The 12,018-nt window shown below is 58.4% G+C and overlaps 1 gene segment (V, D, J or C); it reads right to left on the reverse strand.

The window, feature by feature from the left end:
- Window positions 1-1,817: 1,817 nt before the first annotated feature.
- LOC107180560 lies at window positions 1,818-7,921 on the reverse strand. The segment is given in 4 exon segments: window positions 1,818-2,212; window positions 2,912-3,253; window positions 3,453-3,758; window positions 7,894-7,921. Coding segments are annotated over 4 exon segments (1,071 nt in total).
- Window positions 7,922-12,018: the final 4,097 nt, after the last annotated feature.

The raw sequence follows: 12,018 nt of genomic DNA on the forward strand, positions 1-12,018 counted from the left end.
ACTGGGGCTGCCTCAGGGAGGATGGGGTGACAGGTGCCCAGGGAAGGGGCTGGGACCCTTGCAGTTTTTCAGATGCCCAAGGCCCCCCATGTCTGAGGGAGTCCTGGCAGGACCTTGGGGAGAGAGACCTGGCAGGGCCAGAGTTCTGCTGCTCTAAATGGAGCTCAAGCCCAAGGCCTCCTGGACGCCCGCCCCGTCTGTGTGCTCAGCAAGCCCTCAGCAAGCCCTATGTTCTTGGCTTGGCCTGGGCCTGGGCCCTGGGTGGGGTCAGAGAGGACCAGACATGCCACCCTCGGATGCTCCGGGGTGAGACAGGGCTCTGGGTCTGAGGGCATGCTGCTTTCCCAGGGAATGTGGCTGATAGGCTACAAGGAGTTTGAGGGAGGCCCAGGCGAAGGCCACCAGCATGGGCTGTCTTCAGGGTCTTAGGGCACAGACCTTCTGTGTTAAGTGGGATTTGGATCTGCTTGTCACATGCTGACACATCCAGTCATCCATCCTTCCATCCGTCGGTCCGTCCCTCTCCTTCCTACCATCCACCTGTCTGTCCATCCTTCCTTCCATAACATGTCCTGTGTTGTGTCTGCCTGACTGTCTGCTGTCTGTCTGCTGTCCCCCTCATCTATTGACTCTTCCTCTCCCCCATCTCTTTAGGAAGTTCTTTCTCTGGGCCAGGCACTGGCTCCCTTGGTGGCCAGACTTTTGAGAGGGGAGCAGTGGCCATGTGGGTGGCATCCCCAGCTCACTTTGGCTCTGGGAGCAGTGGCAGGAGGCCAGAGGCCAGGTCCCGTGGGGAAGCCCAGCAGGTGTCTGAGATGAGAGCAGGGGCCCCGCTGCCCCCTTGTGGGAGCTATGCCTCCAGGTGTCCCACGGTGGCCACGGTAGGGCCTCTAAGCTCTGTCTTCCTGCCGGGGCCTCCCGCAGCAGCAGCTGCAGAGGGGCCCTGGTGGGAGCTGTCTCTCCTCACCCCTCCCCGGCCTGCCCTTGCCATATCCATACTCGGGTCCAGGAAGAGATGGGAGACCTGAATCCGGGGGTCAGGCAGGGAGCAGGGGCTGCCTGGGAGGGTCTGTGGAACTGGGCCCTGAGCTGTGCCCGGGGAGCACACAGGCAAGGTGGGGAATCTTGGGCAGGGAACACCCCCTCCCCCCCTTGCCTTCGTGGACCCGGGTCTGGGCTGTGAGCTTCCTGCATCTAGACGTGTGTGTGTGCGCGTGAGTGTGAGCCTGGGGCATGTGTGTGCTGCCTACAGAGTCGTTTGGTGCAGGGTGGCTCCCTCGCTGGGTGCATCAGTGAGGCCGTCCCACAACCGTGTACGTTTCACCACCTGTGGTGCGAGTCCCTAGGATCCTGCCCTCCCCTCATTCCTGCCGTGGCCCCTGATGGTGACACCAGCCTCCTCACCGGCCACCTGCTCTCCTGCCTCCCTCTCGTCCCTCACAGCTGCCCCTAGAGGCCTTTTCTGAGATCCAAGACCACGTCACCTGCCCACTGAGGACTTGCGTGGTGCCCGCTGCTCAGGACCCACTGGGCTGTGCCCACCTCGCTGACTGTCGACCTCGGGTTTGGCTCCCAGCTTGCCTTGCTGTGGACCATGTGCTCACACACACACACACACACACACACACACACGGGTGTGAAGGCCGAGCAAGGAAAGTGAGGCCCCAAAGGGTCAGGGCAGCAGTCACCCTCCCCGCTGCGGGCCCTGCCGTGCCCTGGCCGCAGACCCTGAATATGGACAGACAGGCAGCCTGAAGGAAGCGTGGGGCTGCTTTGGGCCAGTACGGAGTTTATTCAGGGAGGGGCAGGTGGGCAGTTCAATAGCAGACGCCTTCCACATCCGACATGACCACAGACACGTTGACGTGGGTGGGTTTACCCGCCAGGCGGTCGATGGTCTTCTGGGTGAAGGCCAGGGGCAGGGCCTCGTGACCCACCATGCAGGAGAACTTCTCCCCCTGCTTCCAGTCCTCGGCCGACACTCGCAGCACGCTGGTCGTGGCAAAGGTGGGGACGCTCTGGTCGGGCTCCTGCAGGGGGCCCCAGGTCAGGTACTTCTCCCGGGACAGCTCCTGGGATCCTTGCAGCCATCGTACCAGCACGTCCTCGGGGCTGAAGCCTCGCACGAGGCACGTCAGCGACACCAGCTCATTGAGGGCCAGCTCTTCCGACGGCGGCGGCAGCAGGTGGACCTGGGGCCGGAAAGTGTTCTCTGGAGGGCAGAAAGCTGGGTTAAGGGTCTGGGCACCCCAAGCCTCAGTGTCCTCGGGAAAGGGTTCCCCGCAGGGCAGAGAGCCGGGTGGGGGGTCTGGGCACCCCAAGCCTCAGTGTCCTCGGGAAAGGGTTCCCCGCAGGGCAGAGAGCCAGGTGGGGGGTCTGGGCACCCCAAGCCTCAGTGTCCTCGGGAAAGTGTTCCCCAGAGGGCAGAGAGCCAGGTGGGGGGTCTGGGCACCCCAAGCCTCAGTGTCCTTGGGAAAGGGTTCCCCGCAGGGCAGAGAGCCGGGTGGGAGGTCTGGGCACCCCAAGCCTCAGTGTCCTCGGGAATGTGTTCCCCAGAGGGCAGAGAGCCAGGTGGGGGGTCTGGGCACCCCAAGCCTCAGTGTCCTCGGGAAAGTGTTCCCCAGAGAGCAGAGAGCCAGGTGGGGGGTCTGGGCACCCCAAGCCTCAGTGTCCTCGGGAAAGTGTTCCCCGCAGGGCAGAGAGCCGGGTGGGGGGTCTGGGCACCCCAAGCCTCAGTGTCCTCGGGAAAGGGTTCCCCGCAGGGCAGAGAGCCGGGTGGGGGGTCTGGGCACCCCAAGCCTCAGTGTCCTCTAGTAAAATGTGGGTGGGAGCCTCTAAGCCCAGGGGCTTGAGGGAGAAGGCAGGCCAAGGAGTTGCCCAATGGCACCTCACGGTCAGGGTCTGGGCCCACCTAGGACTTTGGAGATGGTGTCAGTTTTTGGCGTCTTGAGCTCGGGATGGGTGGCGGTGCAGGAGAAGTTCTCCCCACGGTTCCATGGCTCAGCGCAGCCTGGAAGGACACTGGACACACTGTAGCAGCCACAGGAGTCACGCTCCGGGGGCTTCTGGATGGCCTCCTTCCCCCCCGAGGGTGTCCAGGAAAACAGGGCACCCTTGGGGTTTTTCAGGCCGCTCAGTGTGCACGTGATGCTGGCATTGGAGCCCAGAAGCAGGTCCTCGAGGGCGGGCTTGTGTAGTGACAGGTGGGGTTCATTGCACGGGGAACACTCAGGAGGGGGGCAGTCATCTGGAACTGGGGGGAAGGTTGAGCAGGTCAGTGAGCCCCTCTGCCCACCTCCCCTCCGACTCCCTCCAGCTCCTTCCCGGGTGCCTGTCTCGGCCACTCGCCGGGAGCTGGGCCCGGCAGCCCACTCTCGTCCCAGGGGAGTTCCAGGTGGCGGGTCAGGGTGAGAATGTGGTGGCCCCCGCCCCGCCCCAGCCTGCCCTCTGACCTCTGCAGGGCACAGACACGGCCGGGCTGGTGACGGAGTAGTGCTCCACGTGGCATTGCAGGGACGTGCCATCGGGGCACTGGCTGGCCGGCAGGGTCAGCTGGCTGCTCGTGGTGTACAGGTTCCCAGAAGCAGACTTCACCGCGGGGAAGTTCCGGATGGACGCGCCTTCCTTGCTGGGGCTCCAAGTCACTGTCACGGGCTCCGGCGGGAAGAACCCTTGCACCAGGCAGGCAATGACCACTTGCCCGGCTGGGTCACTGGTCTTGAGGCTCAGCGGGAAGACACGGGGGCTGGTTTTGGGCTCTGCAACACAGGACGCTCTGTGAGGCGGTGGGCCCGCATGCTGCCTGGACCCGTGACGGCCTCACGAGCCCGGGATGATGCCCGTTTCTCCTTTACACTGGAGGAATCTGGCACAGAGAGGGTTAGTGACAGCCCTGAGGTCATTCAGCTCACGTGCCATGGACCTGGGGTCGGAACCGGCTGCCTGGGTCCTCCTGCACTGTTTCTGAACGTGCTTGTCAGGGTTCTAGCACGAGGACCTGGACATGTTCCTGGGAGAAGGCCTCGGGCACAGGCCACTCCCAGACGGGATTCGTGGTTATTGAACACGGCTCTCCCACTCACTGGCTGAGTCCGCACGCGCTGCTGGACTTTCAGCTTCCCATCTGTGCAGTGGGCACAGACACGCTCTCTGTTGGGCTTTGGGGATCATGACAGGTGGGCCCAGAGCGGGGGCACAGGCAGAGCAGTCCAGGCTTGAAGCGAGTCTGCACCAGGGCCAGTTGCCAGGTAAGAGGTGGCACAGGGCAGGAGATGAGGTCTGTTCCTCTGGGACCCCCTTCCCACCAACCAGTCAGGGTCCCCATCCACCCACCCACCCGCAGCCTCCAGATCAGTGACAGTTGACCTCTGTGGCCTATGAAGTTTTGGAGGTCAGAGGCCTAATTCCAACTCAGTCCTGGGATATCCCTGCTGGAAAAGTCAAGAACACAAGGCATGATCTGCTCATACAGGACCAATTTCCTTCAAGGACTGGTGAGGAGAGAGGGGATCATGGCTGCAAAGGAAGTAGCATGGCCCTCATGCATCCCCGAGGAACACAGGGGCCAGCCTGGCTGGAGACCAGATCTCTGGGGGCTGACACTAACCCAAACAACACCTTCCCTTGCACCCTAGCCCAGCCCAGTTCAGGCCAGCTCAGTCCAGGTCAACCCAGCTCAGCCCAGCTCAGCCCAGCTAAGCCCAGCTCAGCCCAGGTCAGCTCAATTCAACTCAGCTCAGCCCAGGTCAGCTCAGTTCAGCCCAGTTCAGTCCAGCTCAGCCAAGTTCAGCCCAGCTCAGCCCAGTTCAACTCAGCTCAGCCCAGCTCAGCCCAGTTCAACTCAGCTGAGCCCAGCTGAGCCCAGCTCAGCTCAGTTCAGCCCAGTTCAACTCAGCTCAGCCCAGCTCAGCCCAGCTCGGCCCAGGTCAGCTCAGTTCAGCCCAGTTCAGCCCAGCTCAGCCCAGGTCAGCTCAGTTCAGCCCAGTTCAGCCCAGCCCAGTTCAGCCCAGCCCAGCTCAGCTCAGCCCAGTTAAGCCCAGCTCAGCCCAGCTCAGCTCAGCCCAGCCCAGCCCAGCCCAGCCCAGCTCAGTCCAGTTCCACTCAGTGCAGCTCAGCTCAGCTCAGCTTAGCCCAGCCCAGCCCAGCTCAGCCCAGCTCAGCCCAGTTCAGCCTGGCTCAGCTCAGCCCAGTGCAATCCAGCTCAGCTCAGCTTAGCTCAGCCCAACCCAGCTCAGCCCAGGGCAAGCCAGCTAAGCTCAGCCCAGCCCAGCCCGGTTTAGCTCAGCCCAGTTCAGCCCAGCTCAGCTCAGCCCAGCTCAGCTCAGCTCAGCCCAGTTCAACTCAGCTCAGCTCAGCTTAGCCCAGCTCAGCCCAGCTCAGCCCAGCTCAGCCCAGTTCAGCCCAGTTCAGCCCGGCTCAGCTCAGCCCAGCTCAGCCCAGCTCAGCCCAGCTCAGCCCAGCTCAGCTCAGCCCAGCTCAGCTCAGCTCAGCCCAGCCCAGCCCAGCTCAGCCCAGTGCAACCCAGCTAAGCTCAGCCCAGCCCAGCCCAGCCCAGCCTGGTTTAGTTCAGCCTAGCCCAGCTCAGCTCAACCCAGCTCAGCTCAGCCCAGTTAAGCCCAGTTCAGCCCAGGTAATCTCAGCCCAACCCAGCCCAGCTCAGTCCAGTTCAACTCAGCGCAGCTCAGCTGAGCTCAGCTTAGCCCAGCCCAGCTCAGCCCAGCTCAGCTCAGCCCAGCCCAGAACAGTTCAGCTCAGCCCAACCGAGCTCAGCCCAGGGCAAACCAGCTCAGCTCATCCCAGCCCAGCCCAGCCTGCTTTAGCTCAGCCAAGTTCAGCCCACTTCAGCCCAGCTCAGCCCAGCTCAGCTCAGCCCAGCTCAGCTCAGCTCAGCTCAGCTCAGCCCAGAACAGTTTAGTCCAGTCCAGCCCAGCTCAGCCCAGCTCAGCCCAGCTCAGCCCAGCCCAGCTCAGCCCAGTGCAACCCAGCTAAGCTCAGCCTAGCCCAGCCCGGTTTAGCTCAACCTAGCCCAGCCCAGCCCAGCTCAGCCCAGTTCAGCCCAGTTCATCCCAGCTCAGCCTAGTTCAACTCAGCCCAGCCCAGACCGGTTTAGCTCAACCTAGCCCAGCTCAGCTCAGCCCAGCTCAGCTCAGCTCAGCTCAACCCAGCCCAGCCCAGCTCAGCCCAGCCCAGCCCAGCTCAGCCCAGCTCAGCCCAGTTCAACTCAGCTCAGCCCAGCCTGGTTTAGCTCAACCTAGCCCAGCCCAGCCCAGCTCAGCCCAGTTCAGCCCAGTTCATCCCAGCTCAGCCCAGTTCAACTCAGCCCAGCCCAGCCCAGTTTAGCTCAACCTAGCCCAGCTCAGCTCAGCTCAGCTCAGCCCAGCCCAGCTCAGCTTAGCCCAGCTCAGCCCAGTTCAACTCAGCCTAGCCCAGCCTGGTTTAGCTCAACCTAGCCCAGCCCAGCCCAGCTCAGCCCAGTTCAGCCCAGTTCAGCCCAGTTTAACTCAGCTCAGCTCAGCCCAGCTCAGCCCAGCTCAGCCCAGTTCAACTCAGCTCAGCCTAGCTCAGCCCAGCTCAGCCCAGCTCAGCCCAGTTCAGCCCAGCTCAGCCCAGGTCAGCTCAGTTCAGCCCAGTTCAGCCCAGCCCAGCTCAGCCCAGTTCAGCCCAGCTCAGCCCAAGTCAGCTCAGTTCAGCCCAGTTCAGCCCAGCCTAGCTCAGCCCAGCTCAGCTCAGCCCATCTCAGCCCAGCTCAGCCCAGCTCAGCTCAGCCCAGCTCAGCCCAGCTCAGCTCAGCCCAGCTCAGCCCAGCTCAGCCCAGGTCAGCTCAGTTCAGCCCAGTTCAACTCAGCTCAGCCTAGTTCAGCTCAGCTCAGTTCAGCCCAATTCAGCCCAGTTCAACTCAGCTCAGCCCATTCCAGCCCAGTTCAGCCCAGTTCAGCCCAGCCAAGCCCAGCCAAGCCCAGCTCAGTTCAGCCCAGTTCAGTCCAGAACAGACCAGCTCAGCCCAGTTCAGCCCAGTTCAGCCCAGCTCAGCTCAGCCCAGTTCAGCCCAGCTCAGCCCAGTCCAGCCCAGCTCAGCCCAGCCCAGCTCAGTTCAGCCCAGTTCAGCCCAGCTCAGCCCAGGTCAGCTCAGTTCAGCCCAGTTCAGCCCAGCTCAGCTCAAGTCAGCTCAGTTCAGCCCAGTTCAGCCCAGCCCAGCTCAGCCCAGCTCAGCCCAGCCCAGCTCAGCCCCGTTCAGCTCAGCTCAGCCCAGTTCAGCCCAGCCAAGCCCAGCTCAGTTCAGCCCAGTTCAGTCCAGAACAGACCAGCTCAGCCCAGTTTAGCCCAGTTCAGCCCAGCCCAGCTCAGCCCAGTTCAGCCCAGTTCAGCCCAGTTCAGTCCAGAACAGCCCAGTTCAGCCCAGCCCAGCCCAGAACAGTTCAGCCCAGCCCAGCCCACATTCACCTAGCTAGCTGCCTGTTACAGCTCGGCCCTGTGATCTGGGGCGTCATGCCGACCCTCCTTTCTCCATCTGCTCTCTGTCCTGGTGCCTGTTCTCCATCCTCTAGGGCACAGCAGGGTCAGGACGGGCTGACTGAAGTGAGGACGCCTGAGCCACATCTGGACCCACATGCTCAAGGCTGCTGGAGGGTCCACTGCATCTGAGAGGCTCAGGCTTCCCTCAGCCAGGTGGCCCAGGGCTGTATGTCCATCTGCCTCCCAAGAGCATTGAAGTTGAGGATGAAGGCCTGGGTCTCCTGCATTCCCACCTGATGGCCGCAGGGTCTCAGCAACCACCTGCCCTACTCTGGGCCATTAGTGTTGTCGGTGGGCTGAGGTTGTGAGGGGTGGGCCGGGAGGGGCTGCGTGACTGTGTCTGGCCCACAGATGGGGTCATTTGCCCACTTCCTGTCCCACCAGTGGTGGCTGCTCGCCTCCACGTCATGTCTGGTCTGTGGTCTGGCTGTGGTGGAGCCAGGTGTGTGCGGCCTGGCCGGTACGACCCCCGGGAGGCTGACTCTGGCCTGGGGTCATGTGGGTGCAAAGTCGGGTGGCCTGGTGGGGTCACGGCTCCATGTGGCTGGCTGGGGGCTGAGAGGCAAGGAGGCAAAGGCTGCAATAGACACAGGGAGGGCTCAGGGACACTGGGGTAGAGATGGTCTCAGAGGTGGAGGTGGAGTGAAGGCCTGCAGGGGTGGGGCCTGGAGGGACAGGGCTTTCCCAGAGTAACCCCTGGCAAGCCAGCAGGCCTCGGCAGACCTTCTGGCTACAGGGGAGGGTATGAGCGTGAAGAGCCACTCCAGCCTGGCTGTGATCGTGGCCACCCTTCCTAGAACAGCCCTCAAACAGCTGGGGCCCCAGGGTATGGCTGGGGTGAGGGCATGGGGGCTGTCCCTGTCTGGGAGCCTGGAGTTCTGTGGGTAGGGCCAGCTCCCCAGCCCACCCTCTAGAGCCAGGGCTCTCCTGCCGCTGTCTGAGCTCCTGAGTTGCCTCTTCTGTGCGTCCTGACTAGCCCTCCCTGGTGCAGGTTGGGCCCAGCTTGTGTCTGTGCCCGTTTGATCATTCACTTCTTCATGCACAGAAGGTTCTGGAGCCACACACAAGAACCAATGATCCACTCCCAGGAAGGACACCACCAGGGGGAGTGGCAGCAAGCTTCAGGCTCGATGGAGATGTCTGCCAATGTTTTTTCCCCCTGATGGGCTCTGATGGCCCAAGGAAGGGGGAGTCAGGGCAGGCCAAGAGGCAGAGGAGAGACAGGTGCAGGGAGGGGAGCCCAGGATGGCACAGACACACAGTGGCCTGGCTCCAGGGAGCTCTGGGGGTTTCGTTATGAACCCCAGGATCCCCCAGAATCACCTATAAGGGATAATTCATCCTGCCAGCCCTGCATACCCTTGTGAGCAGGGGACTGTCCCTGAGGCAGGTGCCCATGAATCCCTGGACTGTGCACCCTCTGAGGGTCCAAAGCACTGGGGTTCCCCCCTGAGCAGCCCCTGACCCAGAGAGCAGGGAAAGTGAGACACGGGTCGGGCAGACTCGGTGGGCCACCTTCTCCTTCAGCCTCCCTGCTCCTCAACTTGGGCACCCACACGTGGGCAGCATGCACACAGACAACCTGGGACACAGGGCAAAAGAGGAGGTGTCCCTGGACCTGAGATGCGACATCAGGGTCTTGTCCATCCGTGGGTGGAAGGACCTGGACTCAGGAAAGAGGTCTGAAACGCACTCTGTGAAGACTGACCAAGCACCTGCCATGTGTCAGGGGCTGTGCCCAGCGTGAGGGTCCTACTGGGGGTGGAAAGAGCCAGGGAATACTCCTTGGGCTTTTTTTTTTATTATTTGTTTATTTTTTAAATATGAAATTTACTGTCAAGTTGGTTTCCATACAACACCCAGTGTTCTTCCCAACAGGTGACCTCCTCCATGCCCATCACCCGCCTCCCCTCCCTCCCACCCCCCATCAACCCTCAGTTTGTTCTCAGTTTTTAAGAGTCTCTTATGCTTTGGCTCCCTCCCTCTCTAACTTTTTTTCCCCTTCCCCTCCCGCATGGTCTTCTGTTAAGTGTCTCAGGATCCACATAAGAGTAAAAACATATGGTAACTGCCTTTCTCTGTATGACTTATTTCACTTAGCATAACACTCTCCAGTTCCATCCACGTTGCTACAAAAGGCCATATTTCATTCTTTCTCATTGCCACGTAGTATTCCATTGTGTATATAAACCACAATTTCTTTCTCCGTTCATCAGTGGATGGACACTTAGGCTTTTTCCATAATTTGGCTATTGTTGAAAGTGCTGCTGTAAACATTGGGGTTCAAATGCCCCTATGCATCAGCACTCCTGTATCCCTTGGGTAAATTCCTAGCAGTGCTATTGCTGGGTCATAGGGTAGATCTATTTTTAATTTTTTGAGGAAACTCCACACTGTTTCCCAGAGCGGCTGCACCAGTTTGCATGCCCACCAACGGTGCAAGAGGGTTCCTGTTTCTCCACATCCTCGCCAGCATCTATAGTCTCCCGATTTGTTCATTTTAGCCACTCTGGCGTGAGGTGATATCTGAGTGTGGTTTTGATTTGTATTTCCCTGATGAGGAGCGACGTTGAGCATCTTTTCATGTGCCTGTTGGCCATCTGGACGTCTTCTTTAGGAAGTGTCTATTCATGTTTTCTGCCCATTTCTTCATTGGCTTATTTATTTTTCAGGTGTGGAGTTTGGTGAGTTCTTTATAGATTTTGGATACTAGCCTCCTTGGGCTTTTCTTGAAGGAGGAGGGACTTCCTCTTGGCTGAGGCCTGCTGGCTGGGCATCTGGGCATCCCATGGCTGCTGTGACCAAGGACCATGGACTGAGGGTCTTCAAACAACAGAAATTTACTCTCCCAGCTCTGGAGATCCAGGCGGTATTCTTCCTGTCTCTTCCAGCTCCTGGGGCCCCAAGCACCCCTGGGGTTGTGGCTGTGTCCTTCCGTCTCTGCTTCCGTCTTCACGTGGCTTCTCTGCGTCTGTCTCTGCATCTGTCTCTCCTCTTCTGCCTCTTGTAAAGTCACCTGCCATCAGGTTTGGGGCCTGGACGATCTCATCTTAAGGTCCTTAACTTTAATCACATCTGCAAAGACCCTTTTCCCAAAGTCACATTCACAGGTTCCAGGGATTAGGCCGTGGGCATAGCTTTGGGGGGCCACTGTTCAGCCTGCTGTGGTGGATTCATAAGAGAAGGAAAGAAGGAGGGACAGAGGGGACCCTGAGAATGCAACCTCTTACTGCTGGCACGATCCTCTCCTACCCTGCTCTCAGACTGTGCTCCCAGTGCGACTGGCCTCTGCAGGCCTCTCTTGACTGGTGACCAGCACTCTGTCCTCCCAAGCTTGGGGGACATGCATTCTGCCCATGAGCACTGGGAGCCCATGTGAGCCGAGCCCTTGTTGTCCCCGTTCTGGGGTCCATAGGGTGGGTCTCAGGATCTGGGCCACAAGTCAGAGAAAGAAGACAGCTCTGCCCTCAGGGGGCCTCCAGCCCAGGAGGTGGGAGGAAGGACCTAGGCTGTGGCATGTGAGAAACTTGCAGGTGAGGGTGGGTCTTGGTGCAAAATAGCAAAACTTTCTTAAAATTTTACTCTATCATCATCTATCAGTTTACCTATCATCTATCTATCTATCTATCATCTATCTGCCTATCTACCTACCTACCTTATCTATCCATCCATCCATCTATCATCTATCTAATCTATCATCTATCAGTCTATCTTCAGTCTATCAGTTATCTATCATCTATCTATCATCATCTATCAGTCTATCATCTATCTATCTATCTATCTAATCTATCATCTTTCATCATCTATCAGTCTGTCATCTATCTATCATCTATTAGTCTATCTATCATCTATCATCATCATCTATCAGTCTATCATCAATCTATCATCTATCAATCTATCTCCCTATCTTATCTATCATCTATCAGTCTATCTATCCATCCATCATCCATCTAATCTATCATCTATTAGTCTATCTTCAGTCTATCTATCTACATATATATATATCAGTCTATCTATCTATCTATTTACTTATCTATACCAGCTTATCTCTCTCTCTCTCTCTACCTATCTATACCAGCCTATCTATCATCTATCTATCTATCTATCTATACCAGCCTATTTATCATCATCATCATCATCTATCAGTCTATCATCTATCTGTCAACTATCATCTGTCTATCAATCATCTATCTACCTACCTTATCTATCTATCTATCTATCTATCTATCTATCTAATCTATCTATACCAGCCTATCTATCTACCATCATCTATCAGTCTATCGTCTATCTACCTATCGTCTATCTACCCACCTTTATCTATCTATCTATCTATCTATCTATCTATCTATCTACCTATATATCATCTATCTATCTATCTTTCTATCTATCTATAATCTATCTGTAATTTTTCATGCTATCCCAGTGCCATGGCCTAGGTATTTCCTCCCACACTTGGTGTGGCCTCTACTGCATCCTGGAACCTGCATATAAAATACAGGGCACGTA

This window comes from Panthera tigris, chromosome B3, assembly GCF_018350195.1.
Source record: "Panthera tigris isolate Pti1 chromosome B3, P.tigris_Pti1_mat1.1, whole genome shotgun sequence".
Lineage (NCBI taxonomy): Eukaryota > Metazoa > Chordata > Mammalia > Carnivora > Felidae > Panthera > Panthera tigris.